This window comes from Loxodonta africana, chromosome 4, assembly GCF_030014295.1.
Source record: "Loxodonta africana isolate mLoxAfr1 chromosome 4, mLoxAfr1.hap2, whole genome shotgun sequence".
Lineage (NCBI taxonomy): Eukaryota > Metazoa > Chordata > Mammalia > Proboscidea > Elephantidae > Loxodonta > Loxodonta africana.
The window spans coordinates 128,719,040-128,736,840 of NC_087345.1; the positions used below are offsets into that span (position 1 = coordinate 128,719,040).

The 17,801-nt window shown below is 39.2% G+C and overlaps 2 protein-coding genes across 6 annotated transcripts in view; one reads left to right on the forward strand and one right to left on the reverse strand.

Moving 5' to 3' along the window:
- Positions 1-17,801, forward strand: part of LOC111749422 (NKG2-F type II integral membrane protein-like) — a 199,840-nt gene that overhangs the window by 163,116 nt on the left and 18,923 nt on the right. Inside the window, exons 1-2 of one of the 4 annotated variants that reach the window (XM_064284592.1) lie at positions 15,390-15,754; positions 16,008-16,104. The exons of 2 other annotated variants lie outside the window; for them this stretch is intronic. The gene's annotated coding sequence lies outside the window, so the exon portion shown is untranslated. Of the gene's footprint in view, positions 1-15,389; positions 15,755-15,913; positions 16,105-17,801 lie in introns of those variants that run through there. One more of the 4 variants, XM_064284593.1, reaches the window with a different exon arrangement.
- On the reverse strand, positions 6,162-12,776 carry LOC135231238 (endogenous retrovirus group K member 19 Env polyprotein). Of its 2 annotated transcripts, none has more exons than XR_010321900.1 (2): positions 10,032-12,776; positions 6,162-8,407 (listed from the first exon to the last, which is right to left on the reverse strand). XR_010321900.1 is itself a non-coding variant. In XM_064284591.1 (2 exons), the coding sequence occupies exons 1-2, from the start codon at positions 10,506-10,508 to the stop codon at positions 8,268-8,270; spliced, it is 1,101 nt and encodes a 366-aa protein (XP_064140661.1). In that variant the 5' UTR covers positions 10,509-12,776; the 3' UTR covers positions 7,244-8,267. The 2 variants fall into 2 exon arrangements, 1 of the variants encoding a protein (XP_064140661.1); XM_064284591.1 differs by having other exon boundaries at positions 7,244-8,407; positions 9,548-12,776.

Genomic DNA, 17,801 nt, shown 5'->3' on the forward strand with positions numbered 1-17,801 from the left:
AATCTCAGGCCTAGTTTACAGATGGTTCTGCGTGAAATGTAAGCACCGCTTGAAAGTGGACAGCTATAGCACCAAAGACCCTTTCCGGGACCTCCCTGAAGGACAGTGGTGAAGAATCTCTCCCAGTAGGCAGAACTTTAAGCAGTGCTCCTGGTTGTTCATCTTAGAAGAGAAAATGGCTGAATGTGCAACTGTATACCAATTCATGGGCTGTAGCCAATAGTTTGGCTGGATGGTCAGAGACTTGCAAGGGACATGACATGCTTGGAAAATCAGTGACAGGAATGAATGGAGAAGAGGTGTGTGGACAGATCTCTATTCTGAATACACAAAAAACATGAATATATTTGCAACTAATGTGAATGCTCACAAACAGGTGACCTCAACTGAAGAGAATTTTAATAATCACCTGGATAGGATAGTATGTTGTGTGGATACCAGCCAGCCTCTTTCTCCAGCCACTCCTGTCATTGCCTAACGGGCTTATGAAAAATACGGCCGTTGTGCCAGAGATGGAGATTATCCATGACCTCAGCAAGACTTCCACTCACCAAGGCCAATCTGGCTTTAGTGACTGCTGAGTGCCCAATCTTTCAGCAGCAGAAACCAACATAAAACCTGTTGCTGTTGAGTCGATTCTGACTCGTAAACACCCTATACCCCAGTGCCGTCGACTAGATTCCGACTCATAGCGACCCTATAGGCCAGAGTACAACTGCCGCATAGAGTATCGAAGGAGAGCCTGGCGGATTGGAACTGCCAAACTTTTAGTTAGCAGCCAAACTCTTAACCGTTATGCAACCAGGGTTTCCAGAAACCGACATAGAGTTCCCTATACAACATCATTTCATGAGTGCCATCAGCCAGCAACCTGATGATATTGAACCACATCCATCATGGAAAGGGAACAATTTTGTTATTATGGGATAGGCACTTACTCTGGATATGGATTTGCCTTCCCTGCACATGATATTTCTGCCAAAACTACTATCTGTGGACTTATAGAATGCCTTTTCAACCATGATGGCATTCCACACAGCATTGCTTCTGATGAAAGTACCCACTTTACAGCAAACAAAGTGTGGCACTGGACCAGTACTCACAGAATTCACTAATCTTACATGCTTCTCATCATATTAAAGCAACTGAATTGGTAGAAGAGTAGAAAGGCCTTTTAAAAAGTCATTTATGGCTCCAACTAGGTGGCAATACTTTGCAGGGATGGGTAATGTTCTCTAGGAGGCTGTATATGCTTCAAATCAGTGCACAATATATGGAGCTTTTTCTCCCATTGCCGGGATGCATTGGTCTTAGAATCAAAAGGTAGAAATGGGAGTGGTACCACTCATTACTACTCTTAGTGAACCACTCACAAAGTTTTTCTTCCTGTGCCTGTGACCCTAGGTTCTGCCAGCCTATTGGTGTTACTTCCTAAAGGGTCGAAGTTTCCACAAGGAGACACAGCTAGGATTCCACTGAACTGGAAGCTGAGAATGCCACCTAGCCATTTTGGACTCTTCATTCCTTTAAATCAACAGGCAGAGAAGATAGTTACTCTATTGGCTGGCATGGTTGATCATAATTGCCGAGGTGAAATTGGACTGTTATTACACAGTGAAGGTAAAGAAGAATAATGTCTAAAAAAAGGCAATACCTTAAGGCGTATCTTAGTACTACCATGCCCTTTGATTAAGGGCGAAGGAAAATTAAAATAATTCAGGCAGGACTGCTAATGTCTCAGACTCTTCAGGAATGAAGGTTTGTGTCACCTCATCAGGCAAAGAACGATGACCTGCTAAGGTGCTTGCTGAAGGTAAACGGAATATGGAATGGGTAGTGAAAGAAAGTATTTATAAATACCAGCTAAAAAAAACATGACAAGTTGCAGAAATGAGGATGTAATTGTTATGAGTACGTCTTTATGTCTTCCTTCTTATAAATATATTTGCATATGTTTATGCATAGATATAGATATAGCTATATACCCACAAAGTGTCTGTCTGTTGCACTGTGGTGGCGTAAGTGTTGCTGTGATACTGGAAGATTTGTCACTGGCATTTCAAGAGCCAGCAGGGTCTCCCTTGTTGGACATGTTTCAGCAGAGCTTCTAGACTAAGAGGGAGTAGGAAGAAGGACCTGGCAGTCTACTTCTGAGAAAATTAGCCAGTGAGGACCTTACGAATAACAATAGAACATTGTCTTACATAGTGCTGGAAGATGAGCCTCTCAGGTTGGAAGTAACTCAAAATACAAATGGGGAAGAGCTGTCTCCTCAAATTAGAGTTGATCTTGATGTGAATGCAGTCAAGCTTTCAGGAACTTCATTTGCTAATGTGGCGTAACTCAAAATGAGAAGAAACAGGTGCAAACCTCCTTTAATAATTAGAATGTGGAATGTACAAAGTATGAATCTAGAAAAATTGGACCTCATCCAGAATAAAATGAAACACATAAACATCAAGATCCTAGGCATTAGTGACCTGAAAAGGGCTGGTGTGGGCCATTTTAAATCAGAAAATCATATGGCTTACCATGCCAGGAATGACAAATTAAAGAGGAATGGCATTGCATTCTTTGGCAAAAGAACATCTCAAGTTGCATCTTAAAGTACAACCCTGTCAGTGAAAGGAAAATATCCCTGTGCATACAAAGAACTTCAGTTAATACAACTACTATTTTAATTTACTCTCCAGCCACTAATGCCAAAGATGAAGAAACTGAAGATTTTTAGCCACTTCTGCAGTCTGAAATTGATAATACATGCAATCAAGACTCATTGATAATTACTGGCGATTGGAATGCAAAAGTTGGAAACAAAGATGAAGGATTGGTAGTTGGATAATATGACCTTCCTGATTATAGATACAATGCCAGAGATTGCATGATTAAGTGTTGCAAGACCAATAGTTTCTTCATTGCAAATACCTTTTTTCAACAACATAAAAGACAACTATATAAGTGGACCTCGCAAGATGGAATACACAGGAATCAAAGTGATTACATTTGTAGAAAGAGATGATGGAAAAGCTCAATATCATCAGTCAGAACAAGGCCAGGGGCTGACTGCAGAACAGACCATCAACTGCTCATATGCAAGTTCAAGTTGAAGCTGAAGAAAATTAGAGTAAGTCAATGAGAGGCAAAGTACAACCTTGATTTAAACTTTGGAGACCATCTCAAGAATAGATTTGATGAATGAACACTAGTGACAAAAGCCAGACAAGTTGTGGAATGACATCAAGGACATCATACATGAAGAAAGCAAGAGGTCATTAAGAAAAGAGGAAAGAAAGAAAAGAAGACTCTCTGAAAGTTGTTCTTGAGAGGAGAGTGGCAAAAGCAAGAGGAGGAAATAATGAAGTAAAAGAGCTGAAAAGAAGATTTCAAAGGGTGACGTGAGAATACAAAGCATTATAATGAAATGTGCAATGACCTGGAGATAGAAAACCAAAATGGAAGAACACACTTGGCATTTTTCAAGCTGAAAGAACTGAAGACAAAATTCAAGCCTCGAGTTGCAATAGTGAAGGATTCTATGGAGAAAATACTAAATGACCCAAAAAGCATCAAAAGGTGTTGGATGGAATACAGAGAGACACTGTACCAAAAAGAATTGGTCAATGTGCAACCATTTCTGGAGGTAGCATATGATCAAGAACCTATGATACTGAAGGAAGGGGTCCAAGCTGCACTGAAGACACTGGCGAAAAACAAGGCTCCAGGAATTGATGGAATACCAAGTGAGGTATTTCAACAAACAGATGAAGCTCTGGGAGTGCTCACTAGACTCTGCCAAGATATTTGGAAGACAGCTACCTGGACTACTGACTGGAAGAAATCCATATTTGCACCCATTCCAACAACAGGTGATCCAACAGAATGCAGAAAATATTGAACAATATCTTTAGTGAGTCCGAATTGACCCGACAACAACAGCTTTGGTTTTTGGTTTGGCAAGTAAAATTTTGCTGAAGATCTTTCAAAAGCATTTGCAGAGTACATCTAGAGGGAACTGCCAGAATTTCCAGCCAGACTGACAAGAGTATGTGAAACAAGGGATATCATTGCTGAAGTCCGATGGATCCTGGCTGAAAGCAGGGAATACCAAGAAGATGCTTACCTGTGTTTTATTGACTATGCAAAGGCATTTGACTGTGTGGATCATAACAAAATATGGATAATGTTTTGAAGAATGGGAATTCTAGAACACTTAATTGTACTCATGAGGAACCTGTACATAGACCAAGGGGCAGTCGTTTGAACAGGACAAGGGACTACTTCGTGGTTAAAAGTCAAAAAAGGTGTGTATCATGGTTTTACCCTTTCACCACAATTAATCAATCTGTACCCTGAGAAAATAATCTGAGAAACTGGACTATATGAAGCAGAACAGGGCATCAGGAGTGGAGGAAGACTCATTAACAACCTGTGTTATGCAGATAACACAACCTTGCAAGCTGAAAGTGAAGAGTCTTTGAAGGACTTACTGATGAAGATCAGAGACCACAGCCTTTAGTGGCTTGCATCTCAATATTAAAAGAGAAACAAACAAACAAACAAAAATCCTCACAACTGGACTAATAAGCAACATTACGATAAATGGAGAAAAGGTCGAAGCTGTCAAAGATTTCATTTTACTTGAATCTACAGTCAATGTCCATGTAAGTAGCAGTCAAGAAAACAAACGACGTCTCTGAGGTTTTAAAAAGCAAAGTGTTAAAAAGCAAAGATGTCACCTTGAGGACTAAGGTTCACCTGACCCAAGCCATGGTGTTTTCAATCAGCTCATACGCATGTGAAAATCATTGTTCTATGTTTTCCACATTTTGTTGGATCACCTGTCTTTGAAATGGGTACAAATATGGATCTCTTCCCTTCGGCAGACCAGGTAGCTGTCTTCCAAATTTCTGGGTATAGTCTGGTGTGTACCTCCAGTGCTTCATCTGTTTGTTGAAACATCTCACTTGGTATTCCATCAATTCCTGTGAATAAGGAAGGCCAAAGAACAATTAATGTTTTTGCATTGTGATGTTGGCGAAGTATATTGAATATACCATGGAGTGCCAGAAGAATGAACAAACCTGTGTTGGAAGAAGTACAGCCAGAATGCTCCTTAGGAGCAAGGATGGCGAGACCTCATCTTACAACTTGGAACATGTTATTAGAAGGGATCAGTCCCTATAGAAGAGCATCATACTTGGTAAAGGAGAGGGTCAAAGGAAAAGAGGACTACCTTTAACAAGGTTGATTGACACACTGGCTGCAATAATGGGCTCAAGCATAACAATGACTAAGAGGAAAGTCCAGGACCCAGCAGTGCTTCATTCTGTTGTATACAGGGTCACTATCAGTTGGAACTGACTCAATGACACTTAAAAACAACACAATTTAATTTGGATTGAACTCTACCATTTACTATTTACTTTCCATTTGTAACTCTAAACATAACGTTACTTTTCATTTACTTTTTTATATTCTGTTGGAATATTTTCGTTGTTCTACTTTTCTCTGTAAAAGCTTATTTATTCCATTTACTTTATTCTTTTAGTAGTGCTCTACATTTTACAGTATACATTCTTTATTCACTCAATAATAACAAATTATAACTTTTGCCATTTCTCAAACAGTGAAAAGACCTTACTGCCCTTACCTTTCTTTACTGCTTCCTGCCACATGTGCTCCATTGCATCCTAATGCAAACAGATATTTAAAATTAGAAATGTTATAATTAACATTTTCTGTAGCCAATATCAATTTGGGTGTACTCACGTAATTTTTTTTCCTTCACTTTTATTTGCTTTCTGAATATCCAAACTTTCATCTGGGATAATTTTTTCTTCTGCTAGAAGATATTTTAGTAAATCCTGTAATGAAAATCAGTTGGTAACTAATTCTTTTCTTTTTTCAATTCCTTGAAAATGACATAAGTTTGCCATCATAATAAAAGGACCTTTTCACTGGTACTAATTTATAATTTTCTCACACTTCATAGGACACTGGATTCTGCCATTATTAAAATTGGTCACAGTCAACATTTATATATATATCCATTATATATATATAGTTGTAGCAATTTTGACTACTCTATCATTTCAAGTAATTTTTATTATGCCTTTCTATTGTTTAAGCATAGATTTCATTAGGTATTAATACCACAAAAATCAATCGGTATTATATAACAAATAGCACTATTTAATTGAAGACATCAAAAAGCGAAAGTCTGAAATCAGGGAAAAGAAATCAAATACGTGGAAACTGAATAATACCCTGCTCAAAAAAGACTGGGTTATAGAAGACATTAAGGAGGGAATAAGGACATTCATAGAAGGCAACGAGACTGAAACACTTCCTATCAAAGCCTCTGGGACACAGTGAAAGCAGTGCTCAGAGGTCAATTTATATCAATAAATGCACACATACATAAAGAAGGAAGAGCCAAAATCAGAGAAATGTCCCTACAACTTGAACAAATAGAAAGCAAGAAACAAAAGAATCCATCAGGCACCAGAAAAAATAAAAACTAGAGCAGAATTAAATGAATTAAAAAACAGAAAAACAATTGAAAGAATTAACAAAGTCAAAAGCTGGTTCTTTGAAAAAATTAACAAAATTGATAAACCATTGGCCAGACTGACTAAAGAAATACAGGAAAGGAAACAAATAACCTGGATGAGAAATGAAATGGGCCATATCACAACAGAACCAACTGAAATTAAATGAATCACATCAGATTACTATGAAAAATTGTGCTCTAACAAATTTGGAAAACCTAAAGAAATGGATGAATTCCTAGAAACACACTACCTACCTAAACTAACACAATCGGAAGTAGATCAATTAAACCGAGCTACTTGGCTTCTAGTCACTGCGGTTCCCCTTTTTTTGAGCATACACGTGATGATATCAATAAACAGTTTCCTTTCTGCAGAGGATGTTTGTCCCATAGTGTTTTTCTAGTATTCTCCTGCTTATACAGGGGTCTAACAACTTCTCATATGTTTTGCCTATCTTTCCTTTCCTATCCCCGTCCTCTCTAACGACGGGGTGGCTAAAGGGAGCTTTTCTAGCTCTAGGCAACAGCCCTATCTACCCCGAGACGACGTTGCTTACCTTCAGGTCCCTGTTCGGGCGCCAGTTGCCGGGGGCCAGCCTCAGCAATGAACAGGGTTACCAGAGGAGGGGTAGAGTTCGGCGAAAAAAGAATGAGCGGTAGTATGTCTTATATTTTCATTTTGCAGAAAAAGAAGCCTCTGCTCTTTATTTTTTACATTGTCTTTTATATCATAAGCTTACAAAAGCATAACATCGCATGATCAATAAAGGGGCAGTACAAGATATAATCATAAACATCATTTCCCAGAGACATAATTTTCCAAGTGACACATAGTACAGTTCCGCATACATACACAAGTACAATGAGTTTTTTGTTTAATTGAAGAGAATATTTTGTTGATATATTTTTACACAAAATAATAATTGACTTCATATTGCTTTACACTTATGCTTAATCTTGCAATACCTTCCACAGTTTTTATAACAATTAATCTTTTTGCAAAATCATTGTTACATAGGCTTTGTCCATCTTGTCCAGGGTGGTCAAGTTCTTGAAGCCCAGCCACTTTGGGTTACGTCATATTGTCCACGATTATGCCAAGGACAATTAGCCCAATCTCTATACCCAAAGACCAGTCAAGCGCAGCAGTGAGCGGGGTGGACGAGAAAGTTGACCTGTAATTGGCTGAGAGATTGGCTGAGAGAACTCACTGCCTTTTGTTTTTCCACTTTTATGGGGTCATGTGTGGGTGGTGGTTTAATCACAAAAAAGGGCCTTGGTAAATACCAGGATTTCACCATCCTATTCTTGTTTTCCATAGTCGAGCTATTTGTTTTTCCCCTAAGACAACTTCATGTTGATCCCCAAGTAACACACGGGCTGTCCCTACCCGAGATTTCACCAGGGGATTATGAGTAGGACGGCCCCCGTCCAAAGGTCCCTAAATCTATAATGGAATTTTATGCTTATACATTCTGCTATACACAGGCTGAAAATGAAACAGAAACATAACACAGATGACAGAGATATTCCTGACTTTTCAGGAATTCTTCAATGTCTATGCTAGGGGCAGTGGGTGCAGAGGGGCCGCCCTTGCAGCCTGGCTCTTCCTGACTTTTCAGGAATTCTTCAATGTTTATGCTGGGGGCAGTGGGTGCAGAGAGGCTGCCCTTGCAGCCTGGCTCCTCCTGACTTTTCAGGGATTCTTTGGTGTTTATGCTGGGGGCAGTGGGTGCAGAGGGGCCGCCCTTGCAGCCTGGCTCCCAGCATCTCCCCCTTTTTTATTTTTTAATTTCGCTAGATGAAGATCTGAAGCCACCTTTTGGATAGCTTGATTTAAGATTCGGAAGATGACTGGAAGAAAGAACAACAAAATCAAGAATAAACATAAAGAAATACCTGTGTTTAACAGAATGTTTTTAAGACTATGTTTTTGAATAAAGGAATTTAAGGAATCAATAAATTGTTTGGCTGTTTGAGAAGAGGAAAAATCTTTTTCTGCTTTTGTAATATCTTGTATTTCCATATGTAATTTGTCAATATTAAAACTCAAATCGGAATGATTCCATATGCCCTGGATATGACTTTTGATTTTTTCCCAATTATGTATGGTAGTATTTACAGGCAGTGGAGTAACACAAATCCATTTGAAACTTACATGGCATCTCAAAGTAAGTCGCACTTTGAGATTAGTGATTTCTTGTCCTATATATAGAATTGCTTCTTCAAGGGCATTAACTTCTTGTTGTAATTTTCTATCAATGGCTTCTTGTGTGGCTAAGGCTAAAGTAATATTTTTACTTAAATTATTTACATAGTTTGCAGTATGAATCTGTTGTGTTAACGCCATAGCAGAAAGTGAAAGAGAAGTTGCTAAAGCTATGAGAGCGGAAATCCCCAGTATTAAAGCTGCTACAAACCGTTTGGCTCGAGATAAAATAGCAGAAGCTTGTTTTAAGGCTTCTAGGCCTGAATCATCATACCAATCTTCTTGTAAATGTACAGGAATCATAATATATTTTGGCTGTTGTAAAATCATCATACTTTCGACAGGAATTGCAGGATTTATACAACTGGTCAGTATACAATTTTCACAAGAACTAACATAATGTGTTTTCTTGTTTTCTATAACAATACTAGAGTGATTGTTGCGGCTAATTAATAACACATATGGAGCAGGTACACAAGCTTGAATATCAAAACTCTCATTATTAAAAGGACGGAACAAAGTGACATTGCCGGCAGCAGTTGCCAGTCTCCACAAAGATGGATGTATGTTACCCGTGAAGGTAGAAAGAATAGGGGGAACCCATTCATTTATATGCCAACGATTAACTTTTTGTGGGAGAGGGACTAAGGTATCTTGCCAATTAAAACGATATCGAGCTGATTGTAAATATTGACGATAATCGTCTTCAGGATTTAAAATACTACAATCAATAAGACGTGCAGACATTTCAGGCAGAGCATATACAACTTGTGAATTATACATACAATTTCTCCAAATAGGAAATCCTTTTGAAGGGTCAATCATAGCCCAATCTTGATTGCTCTTAGAATCCTCAGGAGGCGACTTATCACAGGTAGGAAAAAGAGGAGTGTGTACTTTTGGGATACCTTTAAGAAAGTCAGTTTTTTCTGGAAGGATGAGGCGTAGAGCCCATAATAATCTGTAAGGCCGTTGGTTTTGATTTCCATTAGGTGAATCAGTAATCATTGATTTGAAGCCAAAAGGAATACAGCCAGGGATAGTTTTTCGCAAATTTCTTAATTGAATACAAATAGGAGGATTATCTGACATACCAGAATAGGAATAATTAGAATTAAAGCCCTGAGGGTTCCAAAATATGGTTTCGCCCCCCAGTAATGCAGAATTATTAGTAAATACAGAGGGGGAAGGATCTTCCCAGGTGACGGGATGAAATATAGGAGGTTTTGGGACATAAGCCCAATGTATATCAGCCGTAACAACACATACCTGACAGGAAATGATAGCGAGCATTGCCACAAAAAGAGTACCCGCATTTACGGGAATATGTTGATCCACGGTTAAGGTGTGAGCCAGATGAGTAAGTTTTTTGAGTTGGCCCCAAGTTGGGGGCTCAGCCGCAATGGTTTGATGGGTTCTTGAATAGGGAGTATGTCTCCGGCTTCTCCACCGCACCTTGTCTCGAGATGAAGAGTTGTTGAGGTTTGTAGAGGGTTGTATAAAGTCAGCGAGAAGGGGTGGAGTAGAAGATGAAGAGGAGGAACTAGAGACAGGCGAAGGTGGGGGTGTAGATGGAGCATTTTCAAGAGACAGATTTCTCAGAAGAGTCGTGGGAGGTGTTAGGTTTGTGAGCAGTGAGGGAAGAAGTGTTGGAGGATTTTTGGTGGTTTTTGGGTCTTGCATGTCCGATGAGTCTGTCGGGTATCCACAAAGGGGAAGTTTTGTCCTGTGGGAAAACACAAGCATAGCCTCTTCCACAAGAGATTAATGGGTCAGGTCTTTTCCATTTTCCATAACAAGAAACTACCCCCTGGTAAGCAGGTTTTTGCCAGCTGATACCAATCATAAGGAATCATCCAGCTGGTTGACAGAATATCTATTAACGACAATGTGTATGGAGACAGGGGTCCATATTCTTTGCAGGCATTTTTAACCTCCTTGAGGAATTTATAAGAAAGAGGAGTCCATTCTGCATCCTCATCAAATTCCCCGCTATAATGTACTGGAAAGCACAAAGGGAGGGTAACGTCCCCCTCAGACAAGCCTTGTTTTAAGGCTGCTTTGATTTTTGATTTTCCTGCCAGAGAAGGAGGTGGGGGAGGTAAAGGTACTCTATTTCAAGGAGTAAAGGTCAATGATTTAACCTCATACTTTGGAGGCTGTGACTCAATTTGCAACTTTCGTAAAGGAAGAACAATATCCTCATCCTGATGATATCTAGCAGCCTCCTCCTCTAGATCGACTTGCTCCTCCGGGCTCAGAGTGTCATTCGTGATTGGATTAGATAGACCAACAAAGGGAGGGGCTGAAGGGGTAGACGCTACAGAAGGATGTTTCTGAAGCAGAGGTGTTTCTTCCTCCTCTAAAGTGGGGTCAGAGTCAGGATTGTCTAGTACTTGGAATGCTTTAACAGAATCGGGAGTTGGGTCAAGAGTATCTCTGATAAGCATCCATAATGCAAAAGCATCAACAGGCACCCCCTCAGGACCACATCTAGTATAATGTTTTTGTAGCTGTTCTCCCACAGCTTTCCATATGTCCAAATTAACCGAGCCTCCCTCTGGGAACCAGGGGCATTGTTCCTGAACAAAATGTAAAAACCGAGCTACTTGGCTTCTAGTCACTGCGGTTCTCCTTTTTTTGAGCATACACGTGATGATATCAATAAACAGTTTCCTTTCTGCAGAGGATGTTTGTCCCATAGTGTTTTTCTAGTATTCTCCTGCTTATACAGGGGTCTAACAACTTCTCATATGTTTTGCCTATCTTTCCTTTCCTATCCCCGTCCTCTCTAACGACGGGGTGGCTAAAGGGAGCTTTTCTAGCTCTAGGCAACAGCCCTATCTACCCCGAGACGACGTTGCTTACCTTCAGGTCCCTGTTCGGGCGCCAGTTGCCGGGGGCCAGCCTCAGCAATGAACAGGGTTACCAGAGGAGGGGTAGAGTTCGGCGAAAAAGAATGAGCGGTAGTATGTCTTATATTTTCATTTTGCAGAAAAAGAAGCCTCTGCTCTTTATTTTTTACATTGTCTTTTATATCATAAGCTTACAAAAGCATAACATCGCATGATCAATAAAGGGGCAGTACAAGATATAATCATAAACATCATTTCCCAGAGACATAATTTTCCAAGTGACACATAGTACAGTTCCGCATACATACACAAGTACAATGAGTTTTTTGTTTAATTGAAGAGAATATTTTGTTGATATATTTTTACACAAAATAATAATTGACTTCATATTGCTTTACACTTATGCTTAATCTTGCAATACCTTCCACAGTTTTTATAACAATTAATCTTTTTGCAAAATCATTGTTACATAGGCTTTGTCCATCTTGTCCAGGGTGGTCAAGTTCTTGAAGCCCAGCCACTTTGGGTTACGTCATATTGTCCACGATTATGCCAAGGACAATTAGCCCAATCTCTATACCCAAAGACCAGTCAAGCGCAGCAGTGAGCGGGGTGGACGAGAAAGTTGACCTGTAATTGGCTGAGAGATTGGCTGAGAGAACTCACTGCCTTTTGTTTTTCCACTTTTATGGGGTCATGTGTGGGTGGTGGTTTAATCACAAAAAAGGGCCTTGGTAAATACCAGGATTTCACCATCCTATTCTTGTTTTCCATAGTCGAGCTATTTGTTTTTCCCCTAAGACAACTTCATGTTGATCCCCAAGTAACACACGGGCTGTCCCTACCCGAGATTTCACCAGGGGATTATGAGTAGGACGCCCCCCGTCCAAAGGTCCCTAAATCTATAATGGAATTTTATGCTTATACATTCTGCTATACACAGGCTGAAAATGAAACAGAAACATAACACAGATGACAGAGATATTCCTGACTTTTCAGGAATTCTTCAATGTCTATGCTAGGGGCAGTGGGTGCAGAGGGGCCGCCCTTGCAGCCTGGCTCTTCCTGACTTTTCAGGAATTCTTCAATGTTTATGCTGGGGGCAGTGGGTGCAGAGAGGCTGCCCTTGCAGCCTGGCTCCTCCTGACTTTTCAGGGATTCTTTGGTGTTTATGCTGGGGGCAGTGGGTGCAGAGGGGCCGCCCTTGCAGCCTGGCTCCCAGCATCAATAGACCCATAACAAAAAAAAAGAGATTGAAAAGGTAATCAGAAAATCCCCCCCCCCCCCCAATAAAAGCCCTGGCCCGGATGGCTTCACTGCAGAATTCTACCAGACTTTCAGAGAAGAGTTAAGACCACTACTATTAAAGGTATTTCGAAGCATAGAAAAGGATAGAATACTACCTAACTCATTCTACAAAGCCAGCATATCCCTGATACCAAAACCAGGTAAAGATGCCACAAAAAAAGAAAATTACAGACCTATATCCCTCATGAACATAGATGCAAAAATCCTCAACAAAATTCTACCCAATAGAATTCAACAACATATTAAAAAAAATCCACTATCACCAAGTGGGATTTATACCAGGTATGCAAGGTTGGTTCAATATTAGAAAAACAATTAATGTAAAACACCATATAAATAAAACAAAAGACAAAAACCACATGATCTTATCAATTGATGCAGAAAAAGCATTTGGCAAAGTCCAATACCTATTCATGATAAAACCTCTCAGCAAAATAGGAATAGAAGGAAAATTCCTCAACATAATAAAGGGCATTTATAGAAAGCCAACAGCCAGTATCATCCTAAATGGAGAGAGCCAAAAAGTATTTCCCTTGAGAACAGGAACCAGACAAGGATGCCCTTTATCACCACTCTTATTCAACACTGTGCTGGAGGTCCTATCCAGAGCAATAAGACTAGACAAGGAAATAAAGGGCATTCAGATTGGCAAGGAAGAAGTAAAATTATCTCTATGTGCAGAAGACATGATCTTATACACAGAAAACCCTAAGAAATCCTCAAGAATACTACTGAAGCTAATAGAAGAGTTCAGCAGAGTTTCAGGTTACAAGATAAACATACAAAAATCACTTGGATTCCTCTACATCAACAAAAAGAACATCGAAGAGGAAATCACCAAATCAATACCATTCACAGTAGCCCCCAAGAAGATAAAATACTTAGGAATAAATCTTATCAAAGATGTAAAAGAACTATACAAAGAAAACTACAGGGTACTACTGCAAGAAACTAAAAAGGACCTACAGAAGTGGAAAAACATACCTTGCTCATGGATAGGAAGACTTAACATTGTAAAAATGTCTTTTCTACCAACAGCCTTCTCTCTATATATACAATGCATTTCTGATCCAAACTCCAGCAACATTTTTTAATGTTATGGAGAAACAAATCACCAACTTCATATGGAAGGCAAAGAATCCCCGCATAAGTAAAGCATTACTGAAAAAGAAGAACAAAGTGGGAGGCCTCACTCTACCTGATTTCAGAACCTATTATACAGCCACAGTAGTCCAAACAGCCTGGTACTGGTACAACAACAGACACATAGACCAATGGAACAGAATTGAGAACCCAGATATAAATCCATCCACATATGAGCAGCTGATATTTGACAAAGGCCCAGTGTCAGTCAATTGGGGAAAAGACAGTCTTTTTAACAAATGGTGCTGGCATAACTGGACATCCATCTGCAAAAAAATGAAACAGGACCCACAGCTCACACCAAGCACAAAAACTAACTCCAAGTGGATCAAAGACCTAAACATAAAGTCTAAAATGATGAAGATCATGGAAGGAAAAATAGGGACAATGTTAGGAGTGCTAATACAAAAAAAAAAAAAAAAGGCATAAACAAAATACGAAACACTACAAATGACGAAGAGAAACCAGATAACTGGGAGCTCCTGAAAATCAAACACCTATACTCATCTAAAGACTTCACCAAAAGAGTAAAAAGACCACCTACAAACGGAAAAAGTTTTCAGCTACGACATCTTCCGACCAGCACCTGATCTCTAAAATCTACATGATTCTGCTAAAACTTCACCACAAAAAGACAAGCAACCCAATTAAAAATTGGGCAAAGGATATGAACAGTCACTTCACAAAAGAAGACATTCAGGTGGCTAACAGATACATGAGAAAATGCTCTCGATCATTAGCCATTAGACAAATGTAAATTAAAACTACAATTAGATTCCATCTCACTCCAACAAGGCTGGCATTAACCCAAAACACAGAAAATAATAAATGTTGGAGAGGCTGTGGAGAGATTGGAACACTTCTACACTGCTGGTGGGAATGTAAAATGGTACAGCCACTTTGGAAATCGATTTGGCGTTTCCTTAAAAAGCTAGAAAGAGAACTACCATATGGCCCAGCAATCCCACTCCTTGGAATATATCCTAGAGAAATAAGAGCCTTTACATGAAAGGATATATGCGCACCCATGTTTATTGCAGCGTTGTTTACAACAGCAAAAAGATGGAAGCAACCAAGGTGCCCATTGATGGATGAATGGATAAATAAATTATGATATATTCACACAATGGAATATTACTCATCAATAAAGAACAGTGATGAATCTGTGAAACATTTCATAACGTGGAGGAACCTGGAAGGCATTATGCTGAGTGAAATTAGTCAGTTGCAAAAGGACAAATATTGTATAAGACCACCGTTATAAGATGTGAGAAATAGTTTAAACTGAGAACACATTCTTTTGTGGTTGTAAGGGGGGAGGGAGAGAGAGTGGGTGAAGGTTATTTACTGATTAGATTGTAGATAAGAACTACTTTAGGTGAAGGGAAAGACAGCACTCAATACAGGGGAGGTCAGCACAACTGAATCAAACCAAAAGCAAAGAAGTTTCCTGAATAAACTGAGTGCTTCGAAGGTCAGCAAAGCAGGGGCAGGGGTTTGGGGACTATGGCTTCATGGAACATCTAAGTCAATTGGCAAAATAAAATCTATTAAGAAAACATTCTGCATCCCACTTTGAAGTGTGGAGTCTGGGGTCTTAAACGCTGGCAAGGGGCCACCTAAGATGCATCAATGAGTCTCGACCAACCTGGATCAAAGGAGAATAAAGAACACCAAGCTCACAAGGTAATTATGAGCCCAAGAGACAGAAAAGGCTACATGAACTAGGGGCTACATCAACCTTAGACCAGAAGAACTAGATGGCGCCCAGCCATAACCGATGACTGCCCTGACGGGGAACTAAACAGAGAACCCCTGAGGGAGCAGGAGAACAGTGGGATGCAGACCCCAAATTCTCATGAAAAGACCAGACTTAATGGTCTGACTGAGACTAGAATGACCCTGGTGGTCATGGTCCCCAAACCTTCTGTTGGCCCAGGACAGGAATCATTCCTGAAGCCAACTCGTCAGACATGGATTGGACTGGACAATGGGTAGGAGTGAGATGCTGATGAAGAGTGAGCTACTTGCATCAGGTAAACACTTGAGACTATGTTGGCGTCTCCTGTCTGGAGGGGAAGTGGGAGGGTAGAGGGGGTTAGAAACTGACAAAATGATCATGAAAGGAGAGACTGGAAGGAGGAAGCGGGCTGACTCATTTGGGGGAGAGTAAATGGGAGTATGTAGTAAGGTGTACATAAGTTGATATGTGAGAGACTGACTTGATTTGTAAACTTTCACTTAAAGCACAATAAAAATTATTAAAAGAAAAAAGTGAATGTAAGAATAGTAGACATGTAGGTCTTGAAATTAAAAAAAGAACATTTGTGAATAATGTTGGAGAATAATATCAATATTTTAATTATATAAGCAATGAAAAGAGAGGGAATTATTATTACTGTATGGAAATATAATAAACCTTTACAATGGAAACTAATTTATTTCTAATAAGCAGAAATTCACACTGATGCATACCTGATTATTTAGTTTTAAAAAATAATAAAATATAATTAATAGAAATACACATAGCTGGCAAGAATAGCAATCCATACTGAAGGATCAAATATTAGTCCAGATTCCAGGGACATAAATGTGGATTTACTTGCCATGTTACTGGATTTAACAATTATGTTTTGAGTTTGAATTTTAACTGAAATCCCCTACAGGCAACATGGAAGTATATTTCCTTAGGGTTGCTGGCTAAGAAATTTACACTTTTCTTAATGCAAGATGAAGAATGATTGACAGAATTCCATTTGATATCAACTAATTTTTTTAATCATTTTAATTTTAAATCTTATTTTTTTCTGACGCTAAAGTGTCATTTCACCTTGTGGTTTAAAAGTCTTCTTTTCTTGCACTCTCCATTTTTTGTTTAGATGAGATTTTTGAAAATTACTTTTTCTCACCCTATGTAATTTGACTTCAGTTTTTGTCACTTTCAAACAAATATTTCTATAAAAATATAGAAAACTGTCATTACTAAAAAAAAAAAAAAAACGGTGCTGTCAAGTCGATTCCAACTCACAGCGACCCTATAGGACAGAGTAGAACTGCCCCATAGAGTTTCCAAAGGAGTGCCTGGCGGATTTGAACTGCCCACCCTTTGGTTAGCAGCTGTAGCACTTAACCACTATGCCACCAGGGTTTCCTAGTCTTTATTAGAGAAGAAATAATACAAAGTATTTTTGGGGGGAATAGTACCCAAAACACCCATTGCTGTCAAGTCAATTCTGACTCATAGCGAACCAATGGGACAGAGCAGAACTGCCCCATAGAGTTTCCAAGGAACTCCTGGTGGATTCAAACTGCCAACCTCTTGATTAGCAGCTGTAGCAGTTAACCACTACTCTCTCAGGGTTTCCAATGTATAGTACGGTATATATTATATTGCAATGAGTAGTTTTTTAGTATTTTAATCTCTGGCATGATACATAATTCAAAAATGTTTAATATTTTACCTTTCCAAGAGATATTTTTTATCAGGGGACAACTGATGATTCTATAATGTATTAAAAAATCAGATTGAGTGCAAACATTTCAAAAACTTGACTAGATAAGTTTGGAAATAGTGGACTTTGTGCCAGCTACATTAAGGTTGAAAATGTAATAATCTCTCAGAATAGTATTCAACAAATATGATTAAATACCTGCTGATAATGGTGCTATGATTTTAGCATTTGTTCATCATAATGGAAATGGCATAACAAGGAAATGTATAAGGAGGTATGTA